General features: G+C 37.1%; 1 protein-coding gene across 16 annotated transcripts in view; it reads left to right on the top strand.

Annotated features, from left to right (window-relative positions):
* ELAVL2 (ELAV like RNA binding protein 2) overlaps window positions 1-25,761 on the top strand; it is a 177,549-nt gene that overhangs the window by 119,089 nt on the left and 32,699 nt on the right. For all 16 annotated transcript variants that reach the window (XM_056117051.1, XM_056117049.1, XM_056117050.1 and 13 more), the window contains one exon: window positions 13,820-13,923. In XM_056117051.1, the coding sequence (XP_055973026.1) occupies window positions 13,820-13,923 (104 nt within the window). The remainder of the gene's footprint in view (window positions 1-13,819; window positions 13,924-25,761) is intronic.

Raw genomic sequence — 25,761 nt, 5'->3', positions numbered from 1 at the left:
CTCAAATGTGATATGAATGTGATAATGCTGGAGCTAGACAATTCTGTATTTTTTGTTATAAGACATCTGTTAATTAGTGGGCAAATACAGTCTTGTGGTTCAGAGTGATTTGCTATAACGTAGCTTTCCCTTAGCAAAAACAATGGTTATTTATTCTGTCTGGCTGCCACTTTGATGTAATTTGTAGCCAGGGTTCCCATTTGACCCATAGTTTTTAAATTTTAGCATGTATATACCTTGACTTCTTTTGTAGATTGTGTTCCATTGGGATTCTTTCTCTATTTCTTCAGAGGCTTTCTTTATGTCCTTGAAGCTGTGTCTGCAGTATTTAAATAGATTTCTTTCATAGTCAGCATTTGTGCTCTAACCTGCCTGAACACAATTGGTCCATGTGGGTATTTCTCTTAAGTTTAATCAGTGCTTTTGTACAACTATTTTAAATTTTAGGAGAGGGGTAAAACAACTTTCATGCATTCTTTGGAAAATGTAACGACCTTTCTTTAATATAAACTAGAGAAATTGTACTGTACTAAGAGGAGAAAAGTCACATGTTATTTATACCTAAATTTTGGTATCATTTGGGAATAATAAATGTTCTTCAAGTGTTCTTCACTTTATCTTTGCTTAAAACACTAATTTTGGGTTTTTGTCACATTGGTGGAAGAAATATATATTTGGTTTATAGTTTATAGTTTATAAATGATTATAGATGAAACAAGAGGTTAGAGAGAGAACACAAAGTGATGGAGTATGTGCTCAGTTTGATTCCCTTCCCCATTTTGGCCTGCAGGAATGCTAGCACCATCAAGATATCCCTAGTGGACCCCACAATCACAGAGCCTGAACAGCAGCATTGCCTCTCCGTGCTCAAGCTCTGGATCTTCAGACTGACATAGGCAGACTGAGTTTCTCTGATTATGACCCCTGGGTCCCTGAGCACTGCTGGGGTACTGCCCCCAAATAAATTAAAAGATTAATTGATATGTGTATTTTTACTTGAATTTTTTTCCTGATTTGACAGCATTCCGCTGTCACTTTCATGAAGGAGCCATTGCCCACCCTTAATCCTTGCCTCTTCTTTAGAGTTAGCTATTATACACATTATACACATAAGACTAAAGTATGTGTGCTCATTCAGAAGTCATGTATGGCCTTGTGACTCCTGCACAAAATGTTAAAATAAGTTTTGTTAACAATTTGTGCCCACTTACAGTAAAGGTAAAGGTAAAGGCCCTCCCGTTGATTGTCGATTTGCTCGAGCGGGCCCAGTAATGTCTCCATTGGAGACTTTGTTGATATGCCCACTTACAGTAGTGCTTTTTAATAAAAAATACATTTTCCACTCAATAGCAGCTTAATTTTAAATAAAAGATACCAGATATAGTACATACTGCTTTTGCCTTGCTCTGTACACAGCGATCACTTCTGGCAGGGTTTGGGGGACCATAGGAATTCTCCGAGATTGAACCCATGTGAGACACATGCAGAAAAAGTGCTTTACCCACTACACTATTATTCCAGCCCTGTATTATTTCATAATGACTGAGATTATCCATAACCATTGGTGAATGGATGTACAAGTTAAGTTGAGGTTGTCATCTCTGTGTTCAGAAGGTTCCCTGCCTTTTGTTACTCATAAAGGTGAAAAGTTATCATGCAAACGAAATACAGATTTCTTTGATTCTTTTAGTGGGGCTGTCTTTGATTCCAATTTGACCTTTACCTTCAAGGCCCATCAAAGGAAAAGAGGACCTGATCTGCACGTTTAGTTTTGTGGGAAAAAGGCGTCAGGACTGAATTAATCTAACTCCTTCTAAGCCAAAAGTGCCAGAAAGGTTTTGTGGAACTGGAGATTAAAGACTAAGGAATAGAATATTTATGCACAGGTTTGTTGAGATGAGAATTTAGCCATTTATGATTGGGGAATTTAGTAGAGAACTCTTTAAAACTTAAACTTAAAAGAGATTGTGGGGTTTTGTTTTTAATTTTTAAAAGGCAATCTAGCTTTATTCAAATGGATTTAGGTTAGATTCCCTTCTTGGGCTATCATAGCTTTACTACCTATGTTCAAAATTTTCATGTCCTCAGTTTACCACAGTTAACCTCTTTCAGTTTTTTGTCTTCACTTTTCCTCACTACTTGGTGCAGTGTGGCTTCTCCTAATCTTCATGAGGGATGTCCCTATCCTTATACCTATGGAGATCATTTGTTGTTCAGCATACCTCCGATATTTCACCTCTATACTTCTCTACAAATGAACTATTTCCCATGTGTCTGTTTCCTTAATTTATCTGTCAGGAAACTCCTAGATTTTATCACTATATCAACCAACAGAAGACTTTTTTTTTTCAGTTTTCACCAGTTAAGCATGACACCCCAGTGAGTGATTATAGGCCTTCTCTTTTCATGAAGTGCCTGCATCTCTTTGTTTATCATTAAACTTTTAATTTGTGAGGTACTATGAAGTATTGATCCCACCTGCATTTCTAAAGTTAGGAAATCATGCCTTGAGTATGAAAGCATTTAATGAGATCTGCTGACAAGAGAAGTGTCTTTAGTGGGAGACAATTTTGGCAATAGCAAAGATGTTTGACTTTGGCCATAGAATTGCTGAGTTTTTGGGAAAGGAGTATGCAAATCATGTTCTGTTTTAAAGAATCTTTTCTGGGTATCTTTAATCTTTATGTTTCATATTGATAGATTTGTTTTGAAGTTTTAAGTGGTTTATTCCCCTACAGGAATCTGTTTCTTCTCTTTGGTTTTCTGTGGTTTTCTTTGTTTGTTTGCTTGCTTACTAGTATCTTCATGGCTCTGAAAAAAAGTGAAGAAACTCACTTGACTGCAAGACAATGAAAAAGAAAAATAATGGGGTGTGTTTGGAAATGATGACCCTTTTAAAGAGATGTCCAGGGTCAGAGAGCTAATACAGCTGGTAACGTGCTTGCCTTGTACCCAGCACACCGGGTTCAGTCCCTGGCACTTTCTGTGGTCCCCTGAACCCACCCATCCTTGAGCACTGAGCCAGGGATTTAAGCATTGCCATGTAATGTTAGGCCTTTGCTTCAAAATAATTTCCAAACTTGACCAGGAGCAGTGAAATACAAGTTAGAAAATTAAATTTTGGCTTTGAAAGTGTATTATTTAATTCCTTGGTTGTATGTCTTTAAGGAAGTTAATTAGCATCTCTGGACCTTCAAATTTGGATCTGTAAAATGGTACAGATATATCCGCATGGTTTCCTTGTAAGAATTAAGTTTGATGGCTGTGTGTTATATAAGACTCATAGAATTGTTATATTCAGTGTTCATGATTAGGGAGTGGTAATGTTTGCTTCTAGAAACCTAGAAATCAGCATTTATGGGGCTGTGGGGACAGATTTTTCACATAGATTTAACAGAATTTTCATATTAGAAAGTTTGGGCTAGTGAACTTTTAACTGTTGAAGAGATTTTTCTTAAAATTCCACTGTGTATTTAATAAGATAGTTTAACTTTTTTTCTTTGAATTGGGTGAATTGGTGAGATAATCATAATCTGACTAATGCTTTGCATTCTTTTGGACAAAACAAGGATCTCTGTACAGTGATTGCAAGATTCTCTGATACAACTAACAAAAAGGGCATGGTGCTAATTGTGGTGCTTGAAGTTTTATTTTTTTAAAAAAAATACGAGTAAAAAGTTTGTTATTATGAAGAGGAAAAAAACTCACTAAATGCTGTAATGCTTTTTCCTCTTTGTCTTTTTTTTTTTCCTTTTGGTATTTGGGGCAAACCTGGCAGTGCTCAGGGCTTATTCCTGGCTCTCTGCTCAGAGATTACTCCTGGCAGGATATAAGGTACCCTGGATGGAACTGGGATCAGCTGCATGCAGGGAAACCACCTTACCACTATTCCATCTCTCTTGTCCATAAGCTCTACAGCTTTGTAACAGGACTTCTGTGTGTGTGCGTTGACATCAGTTGTTTTTGTCTTTGCTTTTTTTTTAGGGGGGTGTCACATCCGGTTGTGCTCAGGGGTTACTCTTGGCTATGCGCTCAGGAATTACTCCTAGCAGTGCTTGGGGGACCATATGGGATGCTGGGGATCAAACCCAGGTCGGCTGCATGCAAGGCAAACGCCTTACTTGCTGTACTATCATTCTAGTCCCAACATCAGTTTTTTAACTGGACATCTTACTGTGTGTGTAGATGGACACCAGCTGGTAGCACAAGCAACAGCAGTTGCACTTTTTACTACTACAATTGTTATCAGTTCCTTTTTTCACTACAATATACACACACTGTAATCAGGTTTGTGTATATTGCTCAACTGTAATCAGGGCCCAACTGTAATCAGGGCATACTCCTGACTCTGTGCTTAGGGGTGACTCCTACTGTGTTCAGGGGGCAATTTGGGGTGCCCAGGATCCAACCCAGATCGAGCACATACAAGACAAGTGCTCCGTTGCACTCTCTCTCTGGTTTTCTAACACCAAACAAAGCACCCCAGAAGGTGCTTTATTTAATTTTCTGGCCAACTGAGAGTTTGGGCCATTAAGACTTCTGCTCATATTACTAGGGCATCTCCAGTGTTAGAAGGCAGAATTGCTGATTTCTCTTTTAAAACAACTAACTAAATAAGTAATGAGTAAGGCTTTTGGTTAAACTGGTTTTGAGATGCTGAAATGCCACATGCTTATCTGAAGCTGGAGAACCTGCTTGATGTTAATGTCTTATCCTGCGATGTCTATACTAGATGAATTGGTTTATTTTCCCGCCGTAGATAAAGGTCATTTTTCCTAATGTTCTTACTCTTGGACAGTACTTGAGAATTTAGAGGATTTAATATGCTGTTGCTGTTCTCGATTGCCTAAGACTGAATTGTGTGGGAGTTCTTAATGTTGTCTGAAAATGTGATGTATTAAGAACCCACAGTTTCGCCAACTTAAGCAAGGTCACGCTGCATTGCCAGCAGATTCAGAATTGCTGGGATTGAAACTATAGGAAAATAGAGCTCTACCAGTTGCATAATCAGAGATAGATATGGCCATTAAAATTAACTTGAAAAGAAAATGCCCTACTGCTGAGAACATTAACTGTTCTCTCTAGAATTAGGCTGCTTAGGTAATCTTTACTAAATGATCAATATTTGCGACTTTGCTTTTGACAGAAGTATTACAGTTCAAACTCTTTGAAATCTTGAAAATCATTTTAAAGTATTAGGACATGTTAGTTTGGGGCCAGCTTTATTAACATTCGGGTGGAAGATGAGTCCTTGCGTGAGCCATCTGTTATCTGTATTATGTGAGTGTCTAGGTTGAATTCCTCATCCTTGTGATAACCCCTAGTAATGTCCTTTGGGAAGCCAGTAAAAATACTCCAGCTTTCAGAGAAACTGAATTGGTCTGTAGTAGTATGTTTACCAGTGTATCTGCCTCATAATTTGGTCTTAACTCATTAGAAGGTGGTGATGAGATCAGGTTTAATTCGACCTGAATGAGTTGAGCATTTTAAATGAAAGAATCTGTTATATCTGATTTGCTGTCTATCAGGAGACTGAAGCTAAAAATGAAATCGATATTTGGAGATAAATGGGATATAGTATACTTCTGTTATAAGATTTTCTTAAACCTTTTCCCATATGTGTGTTGTTTGCATGGTTTTGTTACATATCAGATCTGTGATGTTAAGCTCCTTTGTAAAGTCTGGTGCATGTTGTTTGGTGCCAGGGTTGTAGTACACAGCCTGTCTGAACAGACACATAATGAATACCCAAGAACAGAAAGTCCATCTTGAAAAATAAAGCACACTGGCAACTCATATTTGGGGAGGAGGCAAGAGGTTGTTGAAGTGAGGGAAATTGTTGGATCGGTCTTAGAAATAAAAATTACTCACCCGCCCTCATTTATAATTTTGAATTTTTTACTTTTATTGTTGAGACACAATTTTATATAGGGGTATGTTTGGAGACTAAATCCTGACAGTTCGCCTTAACCAACTCCCGAACTCACCCACATCAGTAAATTATTAGACCTCAGATTTCAAGTAGTCCTGTCATGGAGGACCATAGTGACCTGTTTCTGCTAACTGGGATTCAAAAACGATTCATGCCACTTTATCTTTTTTATTTCATAAAATATTTCTACTGCTGTAAATGAAATAATAGATACACATCAATCAGCGTAGTCACCTTTTATTGTTGATTCAACTACCAGGTTTTTACAGAATTCATTCTGCATTTTATTTGACTTGCACATGAATAGTCTCGGCAGACTTAATTATATTAGTGAAAAAAGCACTTTCAACAAAATTATATGCTGACATCCCATAATTTATACTTAGAGATTTGTAAAACAGATTTATGTAAATCTATCAAATTACTCTAGATGACATTATTTTTAAAATTGAGATTTCACTTAAATGATATTTGTAGAAAATTTTTAGGAAAAATTTTACTCAAAACTATTTAAAATATATCTTCTAGCACTTCCTTATACAGCCAGATTATTGTAACATTTGAGCATCTTTGTCTCCATTTGTTCTGTAATCCATCTGTTACATTGTAGGGACATGGAAAGTATGGTTATAAGGACATCTCCCTTCAAAACCATAAGCTCTTGAAAACAAATGGCTATTTTTTTATTTGTTCAGTTTGTTCATTAGCTCATTTGTTTATTTAGTAAATAAATGTGTAATTAATAATCTCTGTCAGGGGTTCTTCTTTGTTAGGAAGTATACTCAACTTGTCCTTGCTTAGCAGTCTAAAGGTGACAGTGTAAATTGACTCAATACTCTAGTTATGAAAGGTATAATATTAGGTATTTAATAAAGGTATGATATTAGGTATAATGTTACATCTGAAAGGTATGACATCAGTGTACAATGTCCTTATGTGCAATGGGAGTAGGACACATTGTGGTAGAAAATGATCCCAGAGAAAGTTTGAGCCTTTGGGGATGACCACTTGAATAGATATATTTCTGGCATGGGGAATAATGTACATTTTAGGTATATTTGGTAGGAGTATGGAATGGAAGAAAGAAACTGATGATGACCTTGGAAAACAGCGTTTTGTCAGATTTGTCTTTCAGGTAGATTATTTGGCGAATATTATGATGAGGGATGACTCATTTTGGATTTCACAGAAGACTAGGAAGAAGTTGAATTATTTGGAATATTGGAGTAATTCAAATAAGAGTTCATGAAGATCTGTCATTATTCAGAGAGGGAGCAGAAAAGAAGAACAGATTTAGTTGGTATATTTAGCTGGTAGAACTGGCAGGATGTATTTGTACTGATATAAGACTGCTTTTATTTATTTAGTTTTAAAAATTGGGTGGGGAATGTTGGGCCATACCCAGTGATGCTCAGGGCTTACTCCCGGCCCTGCACTCAGAAATTCCTTCTGGTGGTACTTGGGGGACCAAGTGGGAGCAGGGGACCAACTCTGGATTGACCGCGTACAAGGCAATAACCCTACCTGCTGCACTATTGCTCCAGCCCAGAAATAAGGCTACTTTTAAAGCTTCTTTATTAAATTGTGAGTTGTTTCCTCCTAGTTCTATATAAAATACCGTCTTAGGGGAAGACTCACTCTGACCACAGTATTAATTCAGCAGCCTTTATTCTTCAAAATGTATGCTCATTTATCATTTACTTTTTATCTGTACTTTTCTTTTTATACATGTAGAACTTATTTATTTGCTTCTACCTGGAGTTTGGGGAGAAGAACTTTGTCTTTTGCTGTATCCTCAGGGTTTAGCAAAAAAAAAAAGTCGACTTGTTGAGAAATGCAGGCTAAATGTTGGTGAAAAATCTGTAGCATAACTTATTTTTCAAAGGTTTTACTTTGCACCATTCCATGTTGAGGGTTTCACTTAATGTTGGTAAGGATAAAATTAGATTAATGTACTTGGTTTATAATAAAGAATTATGATTGTCTATTGCCTTTACCTCTAAACCTGAGGGGGTAATTTGATATTCTGAACATTGGTAGTAATTTGAAATAGAAAAGACTAAATAAAGTGACCTTTGAATTAAATGGGTCCAGAAGATTGTGTATTTTTAATTAAAATATGCAATTAAAATTTTAATTAAAGTATGCTATTAAAAGCAAAGTAGGTGGCAAGGGTATGACTGCTGCTTTGAATTACTCACAGTTTGGGTTTAATTGGAGTTTACTGTGTTTCCCACTAGCTCTTTGTCACTGAAGAGATTCTCTTCCTGTTTTCTTCTTCCTGTTTCTTTCTCTCCCTCTCTCCTTCCTGTGCTGCTTGTTCCCATTTAGCAGCTTATGGAGTGTTTCAGTTCTGTGCTTTATGTCACCTTACCATAATTCTAAGCAGCCTGTTCTTATGCCAGAAGCAGTTTGTGGTGGTTTTTTTTTCTATTTAATGTGAAGAAGAGATTCTTTTCTCTGTGTACACAGTAAATTAAAAAGGAGTGTGCACAGTATATCAGATAAGTGGCTGATATACAGGATCTATAAATCCCTCACAAAACTCAACAACAAAAAATTCAACAACTTCATCTACAAGTGGGATGAGGAGATGAACAGACACTTTGCTGAAAAAGACATGCATATGGCCAGCAGGTGTATGAAAAAGTGATTATTGTTACTCATGATTAGGGAAACAGACAAAAACAACAATGCATTATCATCTTATGCCAGTGAAAATTGCCATATCAAAAAGTCTGGAAATAGCCAGTTTTGTCAGGGTTGTAGTGAGAAAGGAACCCTCATCCACTGTTCAGCCTCTGTGGAGACCTATTAATAAAATAGGAATAAAGCTACAATATGACCTAGCAATATCAGTTCTTGGTATCTATCCCCAAAACACAAACACACTAATTCAAAAGGATATATATGCACACACACACATATCCATTGTCGCACTTAGTTCAATAGCCAAGATGCAGGAAACTGCCTAAATGCCCAACTATGATGAATGGATCAAGAAGTTTGTTAAATATACTCCGTGGAATGCTATGCAGCTCTAAGAACAAAGCCATGCAATTGCAAAAGCATGGATGGAATAGAACATGATGGTTAGTGAAGTAAATCAGAAAGAAAGGGGTAGATACAGAATGATCTCTTTCATATGTAGAATTAGAGATATACAACAAGATAGCAACAAAGGCCCAAAGGCACAAAGAGATCTGATTTACCAAAGTGAGTTGGTGGGGGAAGGGACTGAAAGGAGAGTTTTGGGGTCTTTGGTGGAGGGAGAGATGTACACAGATGAGTTGTGTGGTTTTGTAATTATGTGTATGGGAAACCATCATTAGCAGTATTGGAAATCACAGAATCTCAGTCAGTAAAAACAAAATAATAAAGAAAGAGCAAAACCAAAGACATTCACATACATGGTATACAGAACTGTAGTATTAGTTTGGAGTTTTCAGTTCCTGCATGAAGGTCTTTGGTCATAAGTTACTGTTCAGGTAGCTTCCCTCATAGTGAAGTTCTAGAATCCCCTGTGTGGCTATTAGGTCCAAGACTTAGATTAATAGCTTAAAAATGTTCTCAAATCCTTCAGAGCAAGGAGCCATGGGTAGCTTGTAAGAAGAGTTTGGACAATTGGTGTGATTTGTTTCTAATATTCATTTACCATGGGTGTTTTGGCTTCTAAAGAATTTATCTTGAATGCTTCCTGGAGAAATCCTAATACTCTCATTTCGTTATGAATTTTCTTTTAATCATGTTGATTTCCATAATGGTTATTATACGTTAAATTTAAATCTCTAGAGCTTTATATGTTTATTGAAGAAGTGGTTCTTGGCTTTGAGATTGTCATTATGCACATTCTAAATTCAGAATGTTTAAAAAAATAGATCTGGATAATATAGATAAAGGGTGTGTTGTTTTGAAGCCTTCCCTGATGTTTTATGACTGTTACTGATTAATGTGGGCTGGAGCGATAGCACAGTGGGTAGGGCGTTTGCCTTGTATGCAGTCAACACAACCAACTGGAGTTCGATTCCTCTGCCCCTCTCAGAGAGCCCGGCAAGCTACCGAGAGTATCTCGCCCGCACGGTGAAGCCTGACAAGCTCCCTGTGACGTATTCGATATGCCAAACACAGTAACAAGTCTCACAATGTTACTGGACCCACTCGAGCAAATTGATGAACAATGGGAGGACAGTGACAGTGACTGGTTAATGTAAGAGTGGAAAAGTGTGGAACTAGTCAAAATATTTTTTCCTAATGCTTAGCTCTCATTTATTATAACCTTTTTTTAAAAAAAAAGAAACAAGGTATTACATAAGCAAGAATTAATCTGCATTTTTATAAGATGAGTAACTGTCTCAAAATACGGTAAAGTTGTTTTAGAAAGTACCTGGTTACTTTACACTAAAGTATATTGACTATGATTTAGGTTTAGACTTAAGTTTTATAACTTAGTTTTGTATTCGTTGAAGAAAAAGCATCCCTTTTACCAGTTCAGGATTTAAGTCCCGATTAATACTTCCATCTTGTTTTTCTAATTTGAAAAAGCTATAAAATTGTATCTTTCGCAACAATAGATATTGTTTCTACCTTACAGGAAAATATCTGTGTCTCACATCATTAATAGGAGGCTACAATTAAATATTAAAACACCATACAACAAACCTTGAGTTATGAATGATCATGATGCTCTTGACAGCTCACATAATGTCTTTTATAATCTGTCATCTATTGAAAGCTTAAGATCACAAATGCTTAAATATTTGCTGACTTGACTCATTTTAAAATGAAAATCTGTGAATTTCTTGTTTATATTCTAGTACCAACATTTTAGTACATCTGTAACAGGATTTGGAATGCAGTCTTTCAGGAGATATATATTTTCATATCATTTTGCTAAGCAAGATAGAAAATGTGCCTATCTCATACACATTCTAATTATGGGTGATGCTGCTTCTGATAATGCCAATAAGCAGATTAGAAACTTAGTTTTGGGAGGAGAGGTCATTTGGGGATAAACATTGTCCAAGTACACTCTGCTTACAGGTAGTAGAAATTTGGCTGACTCCTCAATATTCTAATTAACCATGATTGAAGAGGGTCATGTCAAAGTCCTGATCACTGGAGGGCAAGCTCTCTGAGAATGTTTATAATTTAAACACATAATACTAGTACACTATTATGCTTCTCCCTTGTTCTCTCTCCCTCTCTTTTACGTTATTATTTTTGGGATGCATCTGGCAGTGCTCAGGGGTTACTTCTGGCTCTGTACTCGGGTATCACTCATTGTGGGCTTGGGCGATCATGTGGGATGTCCGGAATTGAATCCAGATCGGCCTTGTGCAAGGCAAGTGCCTTACCTGCTGTACTGTTGCTCTAGCCCCATGCTTATCATTTCTTCAGCACACTTTTATGTCCCTACGTTGTGTTAGGCACAAGCCAAAAGAAGAAATTGGTGTAGGATATCTGTTCACTTTGTCTTTCTAAATCAGTTCCACCAGGCACTGCTTTGCCTGGTATGTGACCTCATGAAGCTAATAAACTTTGCTCTGAAGTGATAGATAACCCACTGATAATCTCAGAAATGTATTTGTAAAGGCACTCTTTCCTGCAGGTGCACTTTAAAGAGCCTAGACTGTCAGCCCTTGGGCCTTCTCACAGCTTCCAGAAGCCTCAGTGGTTTACTGGATTGTCTTACTATAAATTTGACTCTCAAACCTTGACTTGCATATTATTATAATCACCAGGGGAAAAAATAGAGCAGTGTTTTATAATGACTACTAAATAAAAGTCCTTGAATTAGTTCTACTTTGTAAAAATTAGCTTTAGGTGATTTTAAAGAATGAATGTAGAGTTGAGTTTGAGAAACACTTTGATTAAAAACTACAAAAATGTAAGGTATTGCCAGTAGATAGGAGAAGTATTTCTAAATTGGTAGTACCATTGATAATTTGATTTTGTCATAAAATAGCAGTTTGACAAAACATTATTCAGCTTGCCTTTTCTTTTCCTATTATATATTTTAGCATAATTCTGACATAATTTTAAATGAATACACATAAATACATAAATGCTTAACATGTAGTAGATTTATAGTATTTTTTCTTGACTGTATCTTTTTACCAGAATGATGTGCTTTTCTTGGTAGTGAATGTTCTCATGACTTCCCCAGCAAATTTGTTAGGTAGGAATTATTACCCTCACTTTAGAAATAAGGAAGTTAAGAGTCAGGTTAAATAGTGTCTTCTGAGTCACATTGTCGATAAATAGCAGAGGCAAGGTTGAGACTTAAATATGTCTTTGCCCAAATCCCATATCCTTTTCTTCTTAAATTGCTTTCTGCTCAAGCAGAATGTCTAGCCAGTTTTAATATTACTCTGTAACATAGAACTGTAACTCATTTGCCCAGTGAGAGGGCACAATGTATATGTAGTACACACAGGATAAATGTTTAATTAGGAAAACGCTAAATGTTTAAAAAAAAAACCAACAACAGTGGTTTCATATGCAGTTTTATAACATAGGGACATAAAACTATCCTTTTTGACAGGTGTAAGAAAAAATGATTGTTTTTGCTTCCTTTTGAGTAGAAAGAGATAAAAATATAATATGAGAGCATATGTTAGCACTGATAAGCTCAAATATGATACTGCTCCCAAATATAGGCAGAATGTTAACATAGTTAGAAGGGACAATATTTAGCCACCTTACTGCTTTTTCTCATAAAAAATTGTAAGTGGTTTATAGATATAAGGAACTACATTAGAACCTCACGATAAACAGTAGTTGTACAAAATTCATGTATAATCATTTGAACCTAATGTATACTGTCCCATCCAAAAAATTCTTCATTTTTATATGAAATAGATTTAAAAATCTATCATTTAGGAAAAAGAATTTGAACTTCTATAGGAAATGTTGTAGGAAAACTTCAGTTAGTTTGGTTTGATTTTTATGAGTAACTGTCTTGTATCCATTTATCATCTAGTCTATATTGTTCCTCAACTTTTTAAACTGAGCTGTCTCTGGATTTAAAAATTGAGACCTTTAGTATTGGTTTTACTTAGTTCATACATTCCATTGATTATAACACCTTGATACATCCTTTCTTTGCAAGTCAAGGCATCATTGAACTAGAAACGAGAGGACTCAGATAAGGAATAATAACACAAGATTAATTTCGAAGCAGTTCTTACTCCAGAATTCTATTTGTTTTTCTTGTATTCCCACTGACATAGACAACTTTACCATAAAGTATTGTGTTTATATTTTCCAGCATCTCTTACCTGTTTTATCAGGACCCACTTTGAAATTAGGTTCAGTTTGAAAAGGCTCTCCTCCAAAATAAATGCATAAATTCATATACCTGCATATATTATATGTATATATATATCACTTGATTCTTCACTTTAAGAATCTTAACAATTGTATTGGGAAAGACTGTAAATTTCTCTGTATAAGGTACAAAACACTGACAGATTCTTGGTTGATGCTTAACGCCTTTCCATTTCGTGGATAAGGAAACAAAAGCTGACAAAGTCGTGTCATAAAACCCACTCAGCTGCTCGGCAGAGACTTGCACCCACAGTTTCTGAAGACGATTGCTGCCTTGCTGCTGAGTGCTCTGGCTCAGGCAGGACATATATGATGGAACATTTTGGATATGTATTGTTTTCTTAATATCTTGCTGAGTTCTCATGTTTACACTTTCAAATGTAATGAACAGGAGATGAAAAAAGATTACATGTGATTTGTAGAAGAATAAATGTAGGATTCTTGTTATTATTGAAAATATGCTGGAGTTAATAAGACCATATATGCCAAAGTGAAAGTGGATCTGTTGTCACCAGAGTAGAACTAATTTCTGCCTTTTTTCCCCTTCCCTTTCATTAGGGCAGAGCTTGGGATATGGCTTTGTGAACTACATTGACCCTAAGGACGCAGAGAAAGCTATCAACACTCTGAATGGATTGAGACTTCAAACCAAAACAATAAAAGTATGTTCACACATTTTTTTTGTCTTCTTCAACAGAATTTAAAAATAATATGATCTACTGAGAATTATCTTATGCATATGATGCTCGGAGTGATACTTTCCGAGATGGCATAAGCTTAATTTGTGAGTACTTTATATAACACTTCTGTATTAACAAAGGGACATCAGCAACATTCCTTAAATGCTTTATGAAACCAGCTTAATTAAAACTACTTCCTTTGTAGAATTACTTGCCCAGTAAGTTGAGGAATTGTTTGACTATTATTTCTAGCACAGATGTATGGGCCTATAAAGGGCCAGATAATAAACCCATGACGTATTCGATATGCCAAACACAGTAACAACAAGTCTCATGATGGAGACATTACTGGGCCCGCTCGAGCAAATCGATGAACAATGGGAGGACTGTGATACCGTGAATAAAGATGTTGGATTTTATCAATATTTTTTCCTCTCTCCTGGTATCTTGAAAATAGCCATTATCACTCCTGGAACAAGAGTGACTATAATCCAATACAACTTCATTTATGGACACTGAGACTTGGATTTTTATATTTGTGTGTCACAAAAAAACTTTAATATTTGTCTCAGTTTGAAAATATAAAAAAACTCATTATTACCTAATAGATTATACAAAACTAAGTGGCAGGCTTGGCTAGATTATTCAGTTTACTTGGAAGTACTGATGAGAATGTACAAGCCACAAATTATTTTTCACTATTATATGTACTTTCAGGACAAGTACTAAATGATTTTGTGCATATTTTTTCACTTTGGTGAAATTTTAAAATTATTTTTATTTTCCCTGAACATGAAGTTAACCCAATTTGCTGTCTAGGCTTCTTTTCCTGTAGAAAATAAAAGAGATGTTGCTTCTGGCAAACTCTTAGCACGTGTGTCATCAATTTTCTCTCCTGCCCAGTGCAAACATTGCCAGTCAATCATACCCGTCATTCTTACTGAGTCTAGATGTAGTTCCCAAATATTTTTCAAAATAGTGCTCCAGACAACCTCTATCAATCGACTCAAGTTGGAACTACTTTTCTACCCTTGATTTAAGAAGTCAGCTGAGAATGTAGCCTGAAGAGGTGAGGGGAAGTTAGTCAAGCTGACTGTTGCATCCATCTTGCTTAGAGACTTGTCTATAAGATTTCAGCTCATTTTTCCAAGTATCTGGTAATGCAGTGTCATCTCTGTGCTTAAAACTTACTTCTCTTAGAATTGTCAGATAAGGTAATTTGTTAGCTCTGGATAGTTTTGACATCTCATTCTTTATTTTTATTGGCCCACAGGAAAAATGATTCTTATGGCTCATCTAAAGGAAACTGTACTCAGTAATTCCCAAATGTACTTAGTTATAAGATTAGACTTGTTTCCTGATCAAGAAAATGTCCTGTAAAAGAATCACCTCTGAATCAGAAAATGTTGAAAAAAAATTTAAGGGAAAATGTTAACTTACTAGTCCATGATAAGATCACAAAGACAAAAGTTTGCTTTGACATTGGCTTTTCGACAGAATTTTTCAAACAATCCATATTTCTCTGTATACATGGCTTGGTGTCACAGAGTTTTAAGCTGTTAATAGGACTATTAAGCTATTAAGTAGTAATCAAGTGCTCTTTAAAAGACATTTAAATTTTGTGTTCTCTGGATCCCACCACAGATTTTTGTGGGATTCTCAGGACTGCTGCTAACATCTCTAATTTTTTATGTCCCAAGTTAAATTTCAGAAAATGGAATAGATGGTTATGAAGGTTTGTTCCAGAATGTGCTGTTTTTCTTCATTCCTGAAAGAACTATTCTCTTTGTTTTGAATCAGTTCTTTTTTTAAGTCCTTTCTTTCAGTTAGGTACACAAGAAATGCCGGGGAAACCATAGAACTAGTGGCTTATGGCGTGTTGATGGCAAGTGCTTGCTCACTGTCCATTGCTTGGTCTTCTCTTTGGGGACCAGATGTCAACAGAATACATGGAAGAAAGGGTAAAGCCTCATGACTTTTATACTGTGGCGTATGCTACTTCTCAGCTGATTTTCTGAAATGGGAGAAAGGGGAATAGGTAAACAGCAGATTACTCCTCTTCTCTCTCCCTCTTTGTTACTGTAAAGGTAGCAGATACCAGCCGGTACCCTTATTTTGCCCCAGATTTCTCTGAACAACACCCAAAAAATCACATAGCACCATTTTTGTCTATCTGTCCTGTATATGTATGCTTGCTAACTATATTTCAGTTAGGCATATTTATGTTCATATACAGATCTTGACCTGGAATTTTTTTAGAGTTCACTGCATCACGAGACTTTTGGAAGCTACATGTAAACTTTTCTGCTCCCTGGGATATTATTCCATACATTCTTTGCTTTTGTCCATCCTTTAGTTCAACCTGTGATGGAGACTGTTGGACTGATCTTTCAAAAAACATTTCCTCTTGCATTAATTCTCATTCACAATTCTCTTGTACCTTCCTTGTCTTTCTGTATGTTGCTGGGCTTAATTTAGAACTGGAGAGTATTAGTGGCAGTATTAGTGGTATAAGTGGGCTGGAGCTATAGCACAGTGGGTAGGGCGTTTCCCTTGCACACGGCCGATCCAGGTTTGATTCCTCCATCCCTCTTGGAGAGCCTGGCAAGCTACCAAGAGTATCCCGCCCACATGGCAGAGTCTGGTAAGCTCCCCTTGGTGTATTCAATATGCCAAAAAGAGTGACAACAAATCTCACAATAGAGACATTACTGGTACCCGCTCGAGCAAATCAATGAACAACAGGAGGACAGTGCTACAGAGTATTAGTATTCTACATAGTAGTCAAACTAGCCTTGAACTTGAAAGTCAATGTTTAGTCCTAGGCACTATACATATGCTCCATGAGCATATGATGTACCCTTTCTCTCTTAGTTAAATAGTGGTCAGCCCATCTGAGGCCCTTTCTTCAGCCACTGGCTTTCTGGATTGTTCCACATTGGGTTGGTTTTCCCATTCTTGAAATACATTCTTTCCTTAAAACAGATTTTAAATTAAGCCCCTTTAATTAAAAAAGTTGTTCATGAAAGAGTTTCAGGAATACCTTAACACAAGGAACCACAGATGTATATGTAAGTTAGGCCTCAAAACTGTCCTCAGATCCCAAAGAGTTGAGACTTTAGTGGTTACATAGCTTAGCTAAGGTCAAGCCATTAAAGACAGTGCTGTGATGTCAGTATTTTTAAGTCTGATACCTGTGCTAAAATTACCATGACGATGTGTTTTACTTTAGAACACTGCAGTAGATGAATAAATATATTGTAAAAATGTATGCACTAAGTTTCTATTATGTTATCCAAGCCACGTAGGATAGGTTTAATGGAATTCCTATTTATTGAAAAATTGAAGCAATGAATTTAGTGCTGTGAAAGGTAGTTTATTTAACACTTTTTTCCTGAGGCTTGGTACTTTATTATTAAGGTTTTGTGCAATAGATGAATGGTTTGCTGAATAAATGGCAGATATACAGTGTTTTTTGAAGTAAATAAAGCAAAGTCTTTCAGACTCTGAGAAACAGGAGCAATTATCTCCAAACTGTTTGCATAGGAATCCGTAGAAGAGTGGCTTAAAACAAAAAAGTTCTGAGGCCAGAGATATAGTAAGAGGGCTAATGCACTTATTTGCATGGGTCAGACCCTGGTTTGGTCTCTGGTGCCCCTAGCACCTCCAGGAGTGATTGCTGAGCAGAGAGCCAGGAGTAAGCCCTTAGCACTTTAGTGTGTGATCCCGAGACCAAAAATAGATAGGACAAAAGTTAATAAATAAAGATTTTGGGGACTATTTCAGAACCGTTTGATTAGAATTCAAATGTGCAACTTGAGGATGTGTGTTTTAACTAAAACTCTTCATAGTCAACTTGTGAAAGTAATATAGGACATAGTACTTAGTGATCACCAAAACAGGTCGTTTTTGAGTACGTTGGCTCTCTAAATACTAGACATTTTGGTGTGCAATGTTAAGTCATTTCATCTCTGACCTGTAGATTTCTCTTCTTACGAATAATTCTGTTCATCAAAAGATTAATCATGCTTTTTCTTGAGTCTAACAAATGATGACTCAAATAAAGAGTCATCCAATATTCACTTTTAGAAGTGTTATAAATTAGAAAAAACATAATTCATTTTATGTTCTATATTTTAAAAACTAGTAACATATATAAATTAATAGACTTGAGGTGGTTATTCTTTTAAGAATCACTTTTTGCTGTAATGAGGGTGAGTTCCTAGCAGCTGGTGATTCCCCAGATATAGAGGTAGGAGCAGGGAAGGGATCAAAGAGCTGAGAGTTGTGATGACATTATTTCTAATATTGAGATGGTAAATGAAGTGTAACTTTTATAAGATTTTTAAGAACTTCTGATATTAGAGAATTTAAAAGGTAGTATTTGTATGAATCAGGAATCCTGAGGAGAGACGCCTTACGGCAGTGTCAAGTATACACCGGTGGTGAGGGTTTTCATTGATTGCAACCAGGGGACATTTTCCTACTCCTTTGGATTTTTTTCAGATTCTTTTTCTGACAGAAATATATTGACAACAACAGATTCATAAGAGAAAAAAAATCACGTTAAGAAAATTTACATGGCATTGGACTGGAGCAATGGCACAGCTTTTAGCGTGTTGCCTTGCGCGCAGCTGCCTTGCACACACTACTGCCTTGCACATGGCCGACCTGGGTTTGATTCCTCTGTCCCACTCAGAGAGTCCCTCAAGCTACTGAGAGTATACTGCCCGCACGTCAGAGCCTGGCAAGCTCCCTGTGGCATATTCGGTATGCCAAAAACAGTAACAATAAGTCTCACAATGGAGACATTACTGGTGCCCGTTCGAGCAGTTCAGTGCAAGGGGAGCACAGTGCTACAGTGCAATGCTACATGACGTTAAGCTAATACCAAACGTTCTTTAAGGGAATTTTTTAAATGTCTAGATTAACGATACATATGTAAATTCATGAAATGAGTACATTGATTTAATTTTTGTTTTGCTTTTGGGGCCACACTGGTTGTGCTCAGGGCTTACTCCTATCTTTGTGCTCAGGGGTCTTTTCTGGTTATTCTTGGGGGACCATACAGGGTGCAGGGAATTGAAGCACCAACTAGGGTCAGCAGTGTGCAAGGCAAGCAGTTTACCCACTGTACTATCTCTCTGACCTCTGAAATCCTACTCATCTTTTTACTCATCTTTAAACACAGAGAAGACTTTGCTCTTTCAAATATGATGAGTAGAATATTACATCTACAACGACTATTATAGTGATTATTACATCTACAGAATGATTTGATGCCTGGCATCTCATATTATGATTCTGGCATCATAATAGAAGTTTCATTATTCTTTTTCTTTCCCTTTATTTTATTTTATTTTTTTTTACAGTTGTAGATTTACAATTTTTTGTGCTTTGGTTTCAATTATACAATGATCAGATACCCATCCCTCCACCAGTGCCCATTTTCCACCACCATGAATAATATCCCTCCCACCCCTATCCTCCCATCCCCCCTGTCTCTATGGCAGGGCAATCCCCTGTGTTCTCTCTCTAAGTTTCATTATTCTTAAAGATAGGCTTGTTTTATCTTAAAGGTAGGCACCATCATCTCAAACTATAAAACTTTAAATTTTCACTGATAAGTTTCAACTCCCAGAAATTTGTCTTCCCCACTTTCTAAGAGGAAAATAATATATCTGGGAAAACAGCATCCCCCACAAATTTCTAAGTTTGATTTTGATAATATTGAACTTTTTTTTCTAAGGTTTTTTTTTTTAAATTTTGGAGGTGGATGAAACCCTGCAGTTTTCAGGGACTTCTCTAAGCTAGGTTGTTCCGTGGTTGTTCATGTGACAATCATGGATTGTCAGGATCAAACTCAAGCCTCTTCAAGCAAAGCATGTGCTCCACCCTGTTCAGCTGTCTGTAAATGTAGCTGACCCCCTAAGTTGAATTTATTCATCAATCTTCCAAAGACCAGTATAATTTACCTTTATTTAAAAATTATAGATATACATTAATTTGAAATTTCTTACATTAAGAGAATTAAGCCATCACTTAAGCACATTTGGAGAAGTTTTATAATAAAAATTTTAATGTAATTATAAATAGTAATATCTGTTCCATAAAGTGTTCAGTTTGCTACATGAACACTGTCCTCCCGTTGTTCATCGATTTGCTCGAGCGGACCCAGTAACATCTCCATTTTGAGACTTGTTGTTACTGTGTTTGGCATATTGAATACTCTCAGTAGCTTGCCGGGCTCTCCGAGAGGGGTAGAGGAATTGAACCCGGCTCAGTCAGGCTGGCTGCGTGCAAGGCAAATGCCCTACCGCTGTGCTATCGCTCTATCCAGTTTGTTAGAGAACAATTAAATCTAATAAACCTTTAACTCTGTACTGCTTTTAATTTTTTATCAATGAATACCTTATAACCTGAGGATCCTTTTCTCAATTAGTAAAGGTAAAGGTAAAGGCCCTCCCGTTGATCGTCGATTTGCTCGAGTGGGCCCAGTAACGTCTCCATTGGAGACTTTGTTGTTACTGTGTTTGGCATATCGAATACTCTCAGTAGCTTGCTGGGCTCTCCGAGAGGGGCGCAGGAATCGAACTCGGGTCGGCCATGTTGGCCGCTTGTAAGGCGAACGCCCTCAATTAGTAAGTTAGTAATTTTCTCAATTAGATTGTATGCATGCTATTTTTGTTGTTCTTTTGTTTACTTTTGGGACAAACTTTTCTTGTGGGGTGGTGGTGGTGGTGGTGTTTTTTGCCATATTTAGTGGTGATCAGGGAGTCTTCTTATTCTGTGTTCACAGGTGACAATTGGCATGCTCAGGGGACCTTATGTGGTACCAGGAATTCATATCCGAGTTAGCAGGATTGAAGGCAGTTTACTTCTGCACTCTCTGACCCCATTTTGAACACAAATTAGTAAAGTGCACTTCAAAAAATAAGTTATATATTGTAGTTGTAATAACATGCTTATAGTAGTTTTTGTTCAAGTGAAAAATGTTTTTATGTCTTAGGAAAAATATTAAGGATTAAAATTGGGTTATAAAGAAGTTTCATTTTAAGTTCTTGGAGATATATCCATATTATGATCCATAGGGTCTGGATCTGTTTACATTCCCACTAAAAGTGAATGAGAGTTCCTTTTTCACACATCTCTGCAACACTATTTCTGGTCTTTATTGATAAAGACCATTCTCACTTGTGTGGGCTGATATTTTATTTTATTTTATTTTTTGCTTTTTGTCACACCAGGCGATGCAGGGGTTACTCCTGGTTCTCCACTTAGGAATTACTCCTGACAGTGCTTCGGGGGCCATATGGGATGCTGGGAATCGAACCTGGGTTGGCCACATGCAAGGCAAATTCCCTACCAGCTGTGCTGTCGCTAAAGCCCCTGATATTTTATTTTTTATTTGTATTTTTCTCCTAAGGGATGAATAGCACCTTTAAATATTTCAATTGGTCATCCATATGTCATCTGTGAGGGATAGTCTGTTCATCTTCCCTCCTTGTTTTTGGAGGAGTTGTTTATTTTGTTGTTGAGCTTTGTTAGTGCTTTATATATGTATTTTTTAATACTAGCCCTTTATTGGGTGTATATAGCATGAGTGCTTTCTTCCTCGGATGTCTGTTAATTTTAGCCCTGGTTTCTTTTTCTCTTCAAAACTTGTTCGTTTCATACATTCCTAATTTTGTCTTTGATCTCTGTGTCAGTGGAGTGGGATCATTGAAGACACCTCTGAGGTCTGTATCCTATGGATTTGATCTGTATTTTATGATACTGGCTGGAGCGATAGCACAGCGGGTAGGGCGTTTGCCTTACAAGCGGCCAACATGGCCGACCCGAGTTTGATTCCTCCACCCCTCTCGGAGAGCCCGGCAAGCTACCGAGAGTATTCGATATGCCAGACACAGTAACAACAAAGTCTCCAATGGAGATGTTACTGGGCCTGCTCGAGCAAATCGACGATCAACGGGAGGGCCTTTACCTTTTTATGATACTGATCTAAAGATACCCTTTAATCCATTTTAAATTAACTTTTCTGGATGGTCTGAGATACGAATCCAGATTTTTTTTTTTAAATTGACTATCCAGTCTTCCCACCTCCTTTTTTCTACATAATGCATTTAGCGCCTTTGTCATTAATTAATTGTCCTTGCACTTGACTTGGTACTTCTGTGCTCTCCTTTTTTCATTTAGTCCAGCTTCTTACTGTTTTGATAACTATAGCTTTATAGTATAGTTTGAAAATGCAGTGCCTCTTATTTTTCTTTTTCTTACAATTGTTTAGATGTTGGGGGGAATTTATGGTTTCATACAAGTTTCTGTGAGCATCTTTTCTCTAGACATTTTCCACGGTTGTTGGAGCACAGAGAGAAGGGCTGAGAAGGGTAGAAAGGCTTTGGGTCACAGGGACCCAGCATCCTTCCTGCCATTTTGGTTCTACCCTCTGGACCACTATGGTCGTTACGGTGGCAGTGGTTGTAGCAGCAGGAGACATCAGTTGACTCAACCCAGCTTCCGTAGGAGGTAATTTATGCACCATTGTGTTATCCAGTCATGCTGCATGGGAAGGGGTTCATGGCCATGCAGACGTCTACATTATATGAAGAGAGATCTGTATGAGAGACTGTGTTTGATTTCTACAACCAGAATTTTAAGTTTCATACGCAACTGGATTGTTCTTAGAAAAATAATTCCTTTGTTGGGAGTGTACTTGTGTGAAAACTGGAAGATCATGAAAATTGTACTTGTATGTATTTAGGAAATGGTTGCAGTTTTTGTTTGTTTGGTTTTTGTTAGAGGTTTTTTATTTGCAAGGTAATCATTTACTATTAACCAGAACCTTGAATCCTTCATCCTGGACCCTTATAATAGCTTGATTAGAGAAAATCTTTGCAGGTCTAGAGTATTAAGTATAAAATTAGTTTTTAATAGTAATGAGGCTAAGGAAAAGATTAGAGCCAGTGAATTGTATCTTGGCATAGGAGATAATAAAAATAGCAGAATCATGTTTTCTGCTATTTTTATTATTCTGCTATATTTTATTATATAATATAATATATAATATATATTATACAATAATATATATATTAATCTGCTATTCGGGTCTCTCAAAGAGGAATCGAAAGAGCTATGCTTGGAATATCACGATTCACTCAAATGAGAGATAGAATCCAGAGTTCTGATCTTCGTCAACGCTCAAGAATCAGGGACGCTGTCTCATTTGCCAAGACATCAAAAATCAAATGGGCTGGATACATAATGAGGTTTACAGACAAGCGCTGGACTAGAGCCATTACTGATTGGATTCCACGGGACATCAAAAGATCACGTGGACGCCCACCTACAAGATGGTCAGACTTCTTCGTCAAGACCCTGAATGATCGGTTTGAGGCTCTGCATATTCCTAGAACAAACAGATACCATTGGGCTACGCTAGCACGCAACTGGGATGAATGGAGACGTTACTGGCACCCACTCGAGTAAATCGATGAATAACGGGGATTAAGTGATTAAGTGAAGCTATATTTATGACATGCTTAGTTTGTAAACTAACAGTCAGATGAAATAAATTGTAATTGATCTGAATGAGAAGAGACCTTTAACTAAACATCTCACTGCCGCACTTGCACTTCTCATATCTGTTTCATAAACCAGAGGCATCTCTTCAAGACTATAGTCATTATTAGCTTAGAATTCTTAATCTTGGAAATTTAAGGGTAGATTAGAACAGTGCTTGTTAAACTTTTATGCTCATCACCTCTTTCTCACAAGAAACTTGTTTGTGGCTTCTAACACATGAAAAGACATAAAAAGCCAACATTTATTGACTGCAAATTGTAAATTTATTCAAGATCTTTTGTACGGTTAGGACACACTGTTTAGGAAGCATTTGGGAGTAGAGTAGGGCTGGGTTCTTCAGGGGGAAAGTAGTGCCACGGTCATTTGGTTTCAGGCTGTTGCATCAAACTAATTTGAGAGGCAAGGTGGGTATGCATATTACTTCTGAAGACGCTCTTAATTTCTTGTAGTATCTGCTGTTTACAGTATTCTCATGGGATTTTCCTGATTTTTTTTTCTGGACAGTAATGTCTAATAAGCAAATATTACTTTTGTTGAATGAAACGAACCTCAGGTTAAAGGTCTTGTTCAAAAACTATACCACTGATAGTGCTATTGGAATTAGAAGTGTAACCTTTTATATTGGTTATACTGTTATTTTAATTTGCTTTTTCCTCAAGCACTCTATCAGAACTGTTTGTGTAGGTTTTGCTTCTGGAAGTTTCTTGAAAACCCTATATATGGAAAAGTGTAGCAAGGGCTTATTTTGAAAATTTTATGGGAGGGGCAGTGGAGAGTACAGTGGTATACTTTCCGTATCATAGGGTCTAAACAGAATTGCATCCTCCGATTCTTGCATTGAACCCCTTGACTGGTTGGGGCTCCGGAAACTCTTGCTTATTGCTTGGGAGAACCACCCTACTGTCCCTCCAGCAACAACAACAACAACAAAAACAACAGGAACCCCTGCTATGGGAAATCTACTTTTTCTCCCTAAACCCCTATGATCAAGCACTCAGCTGAAGGTCGTAGTAGGATTTTAAGTCATAGTCCTGTTTTTTTTCTTCTTTTCCTGCTATCTTACTCTAGTTTTCTAATTTTTAAAATGGTGAAGAAGATAGTGAACAATAGATTTTTGAAAGTTTTTTGCTTAATTTCTAAGGTAGATACCATTTTGGCTAGTGTGTTACTTAGGGAAAGCATGTAGTGAAAGCATCAGGAATGTTCAATTTTCCAATATTCTGTGATAATTTTATTTTTAAGAAGTCCCAGTGTTGTGGAGTTTCAAAAGTTACTTTCATTTTAAAGGTAAAAGTCACAGTGCTCAGATTTTTAAAAATCAGTTTTGTTGGATATAAAAAAATAAAATTAGGGCCAGAAAAATAGTACAGGGGTTAAGATATATGCCAGCTATGCTGCAGTCTAGTTTAGTCACCAGCATCACAGGGTCTCCTAAGCACTGTCAGAATGTCTCGAGTATTCACCAGTACTTCCCAAGTAGCACTGCTTCTGGGCCCTCCTGGCTCAGTTAGCAGAGAATCCTCAGGAGGGTCCCTGAGTCTCCTGAGCACTTGCCTGGAAGACCTTGTCACTTCTCCACCCACTCCCTAAATGCAGTTACATTGTTATGGAGTAGTGGACTTTGGGGGAGATTAATAAATCAGGGTCAGAGAGGTAGTGGGTAATGCACGTGATTTGCATGTGGCTGAGCCAGGGTTTATCCTGGGTACCTCATATGGTCTCCTGAGCCCTGTGAAAGTAAGCCTGAGCACAGCCTGGTGTGGCCAGAAAACAAATGAATCCTGTTAATAAACCTTTTTTTTTTTCTGCCATTAGTATAAGGTTACTTCTTCCCCTAGGAAAGAGAAGCTTAATTCTTCCTGTTAATGATTCTTAACAAGGACCCCGGGACCTCTGTTAGGCAGGACTGGCAAAGAAAACCAGAGTACTAGCATCGCTTTAGAAACAGATCATTCAAGAAAAGCTATCTGCAAGTTGTTTTTTTTTTTATGCTTAGAAATTTGGTTATTTCTGGGTTGGAATGATAGTACAGTGGGTTGGGCCTTGGTCTTGCATGCAGCTGACCCATTTTGATCCCAATTCCTGGCATCCCATATGGTCCCCTGAGCACCGCCAGTACAAAGCTAATAGCAACCCCTTAGTATCATCAGGTGTGGCCCAAAAAGGAGGAGAAAAAAAAGGGGGGGATAAATTTGATTACTTCGCCATTCACTCACTTGTTTTTTGGTCCACACCCCT

This window comes from Sorex fumeus, unplaced genomic scaffold (assembly GCF_029834395.1).
Source record: "Sorex fumeus unplaced genomic scaffold, SorFum_2.1 ptg000034l, whole genome shotgun sequence".
Lineage (NCBI taxonomy): Eukaryota > Metazoa > Chordata > Mammalia > Eulipotyphla > Soricidae > Sorex > Sorex fumeus.
This window is presented reverse-complemented; position numbering and strand designations above follow the sequence as displayed.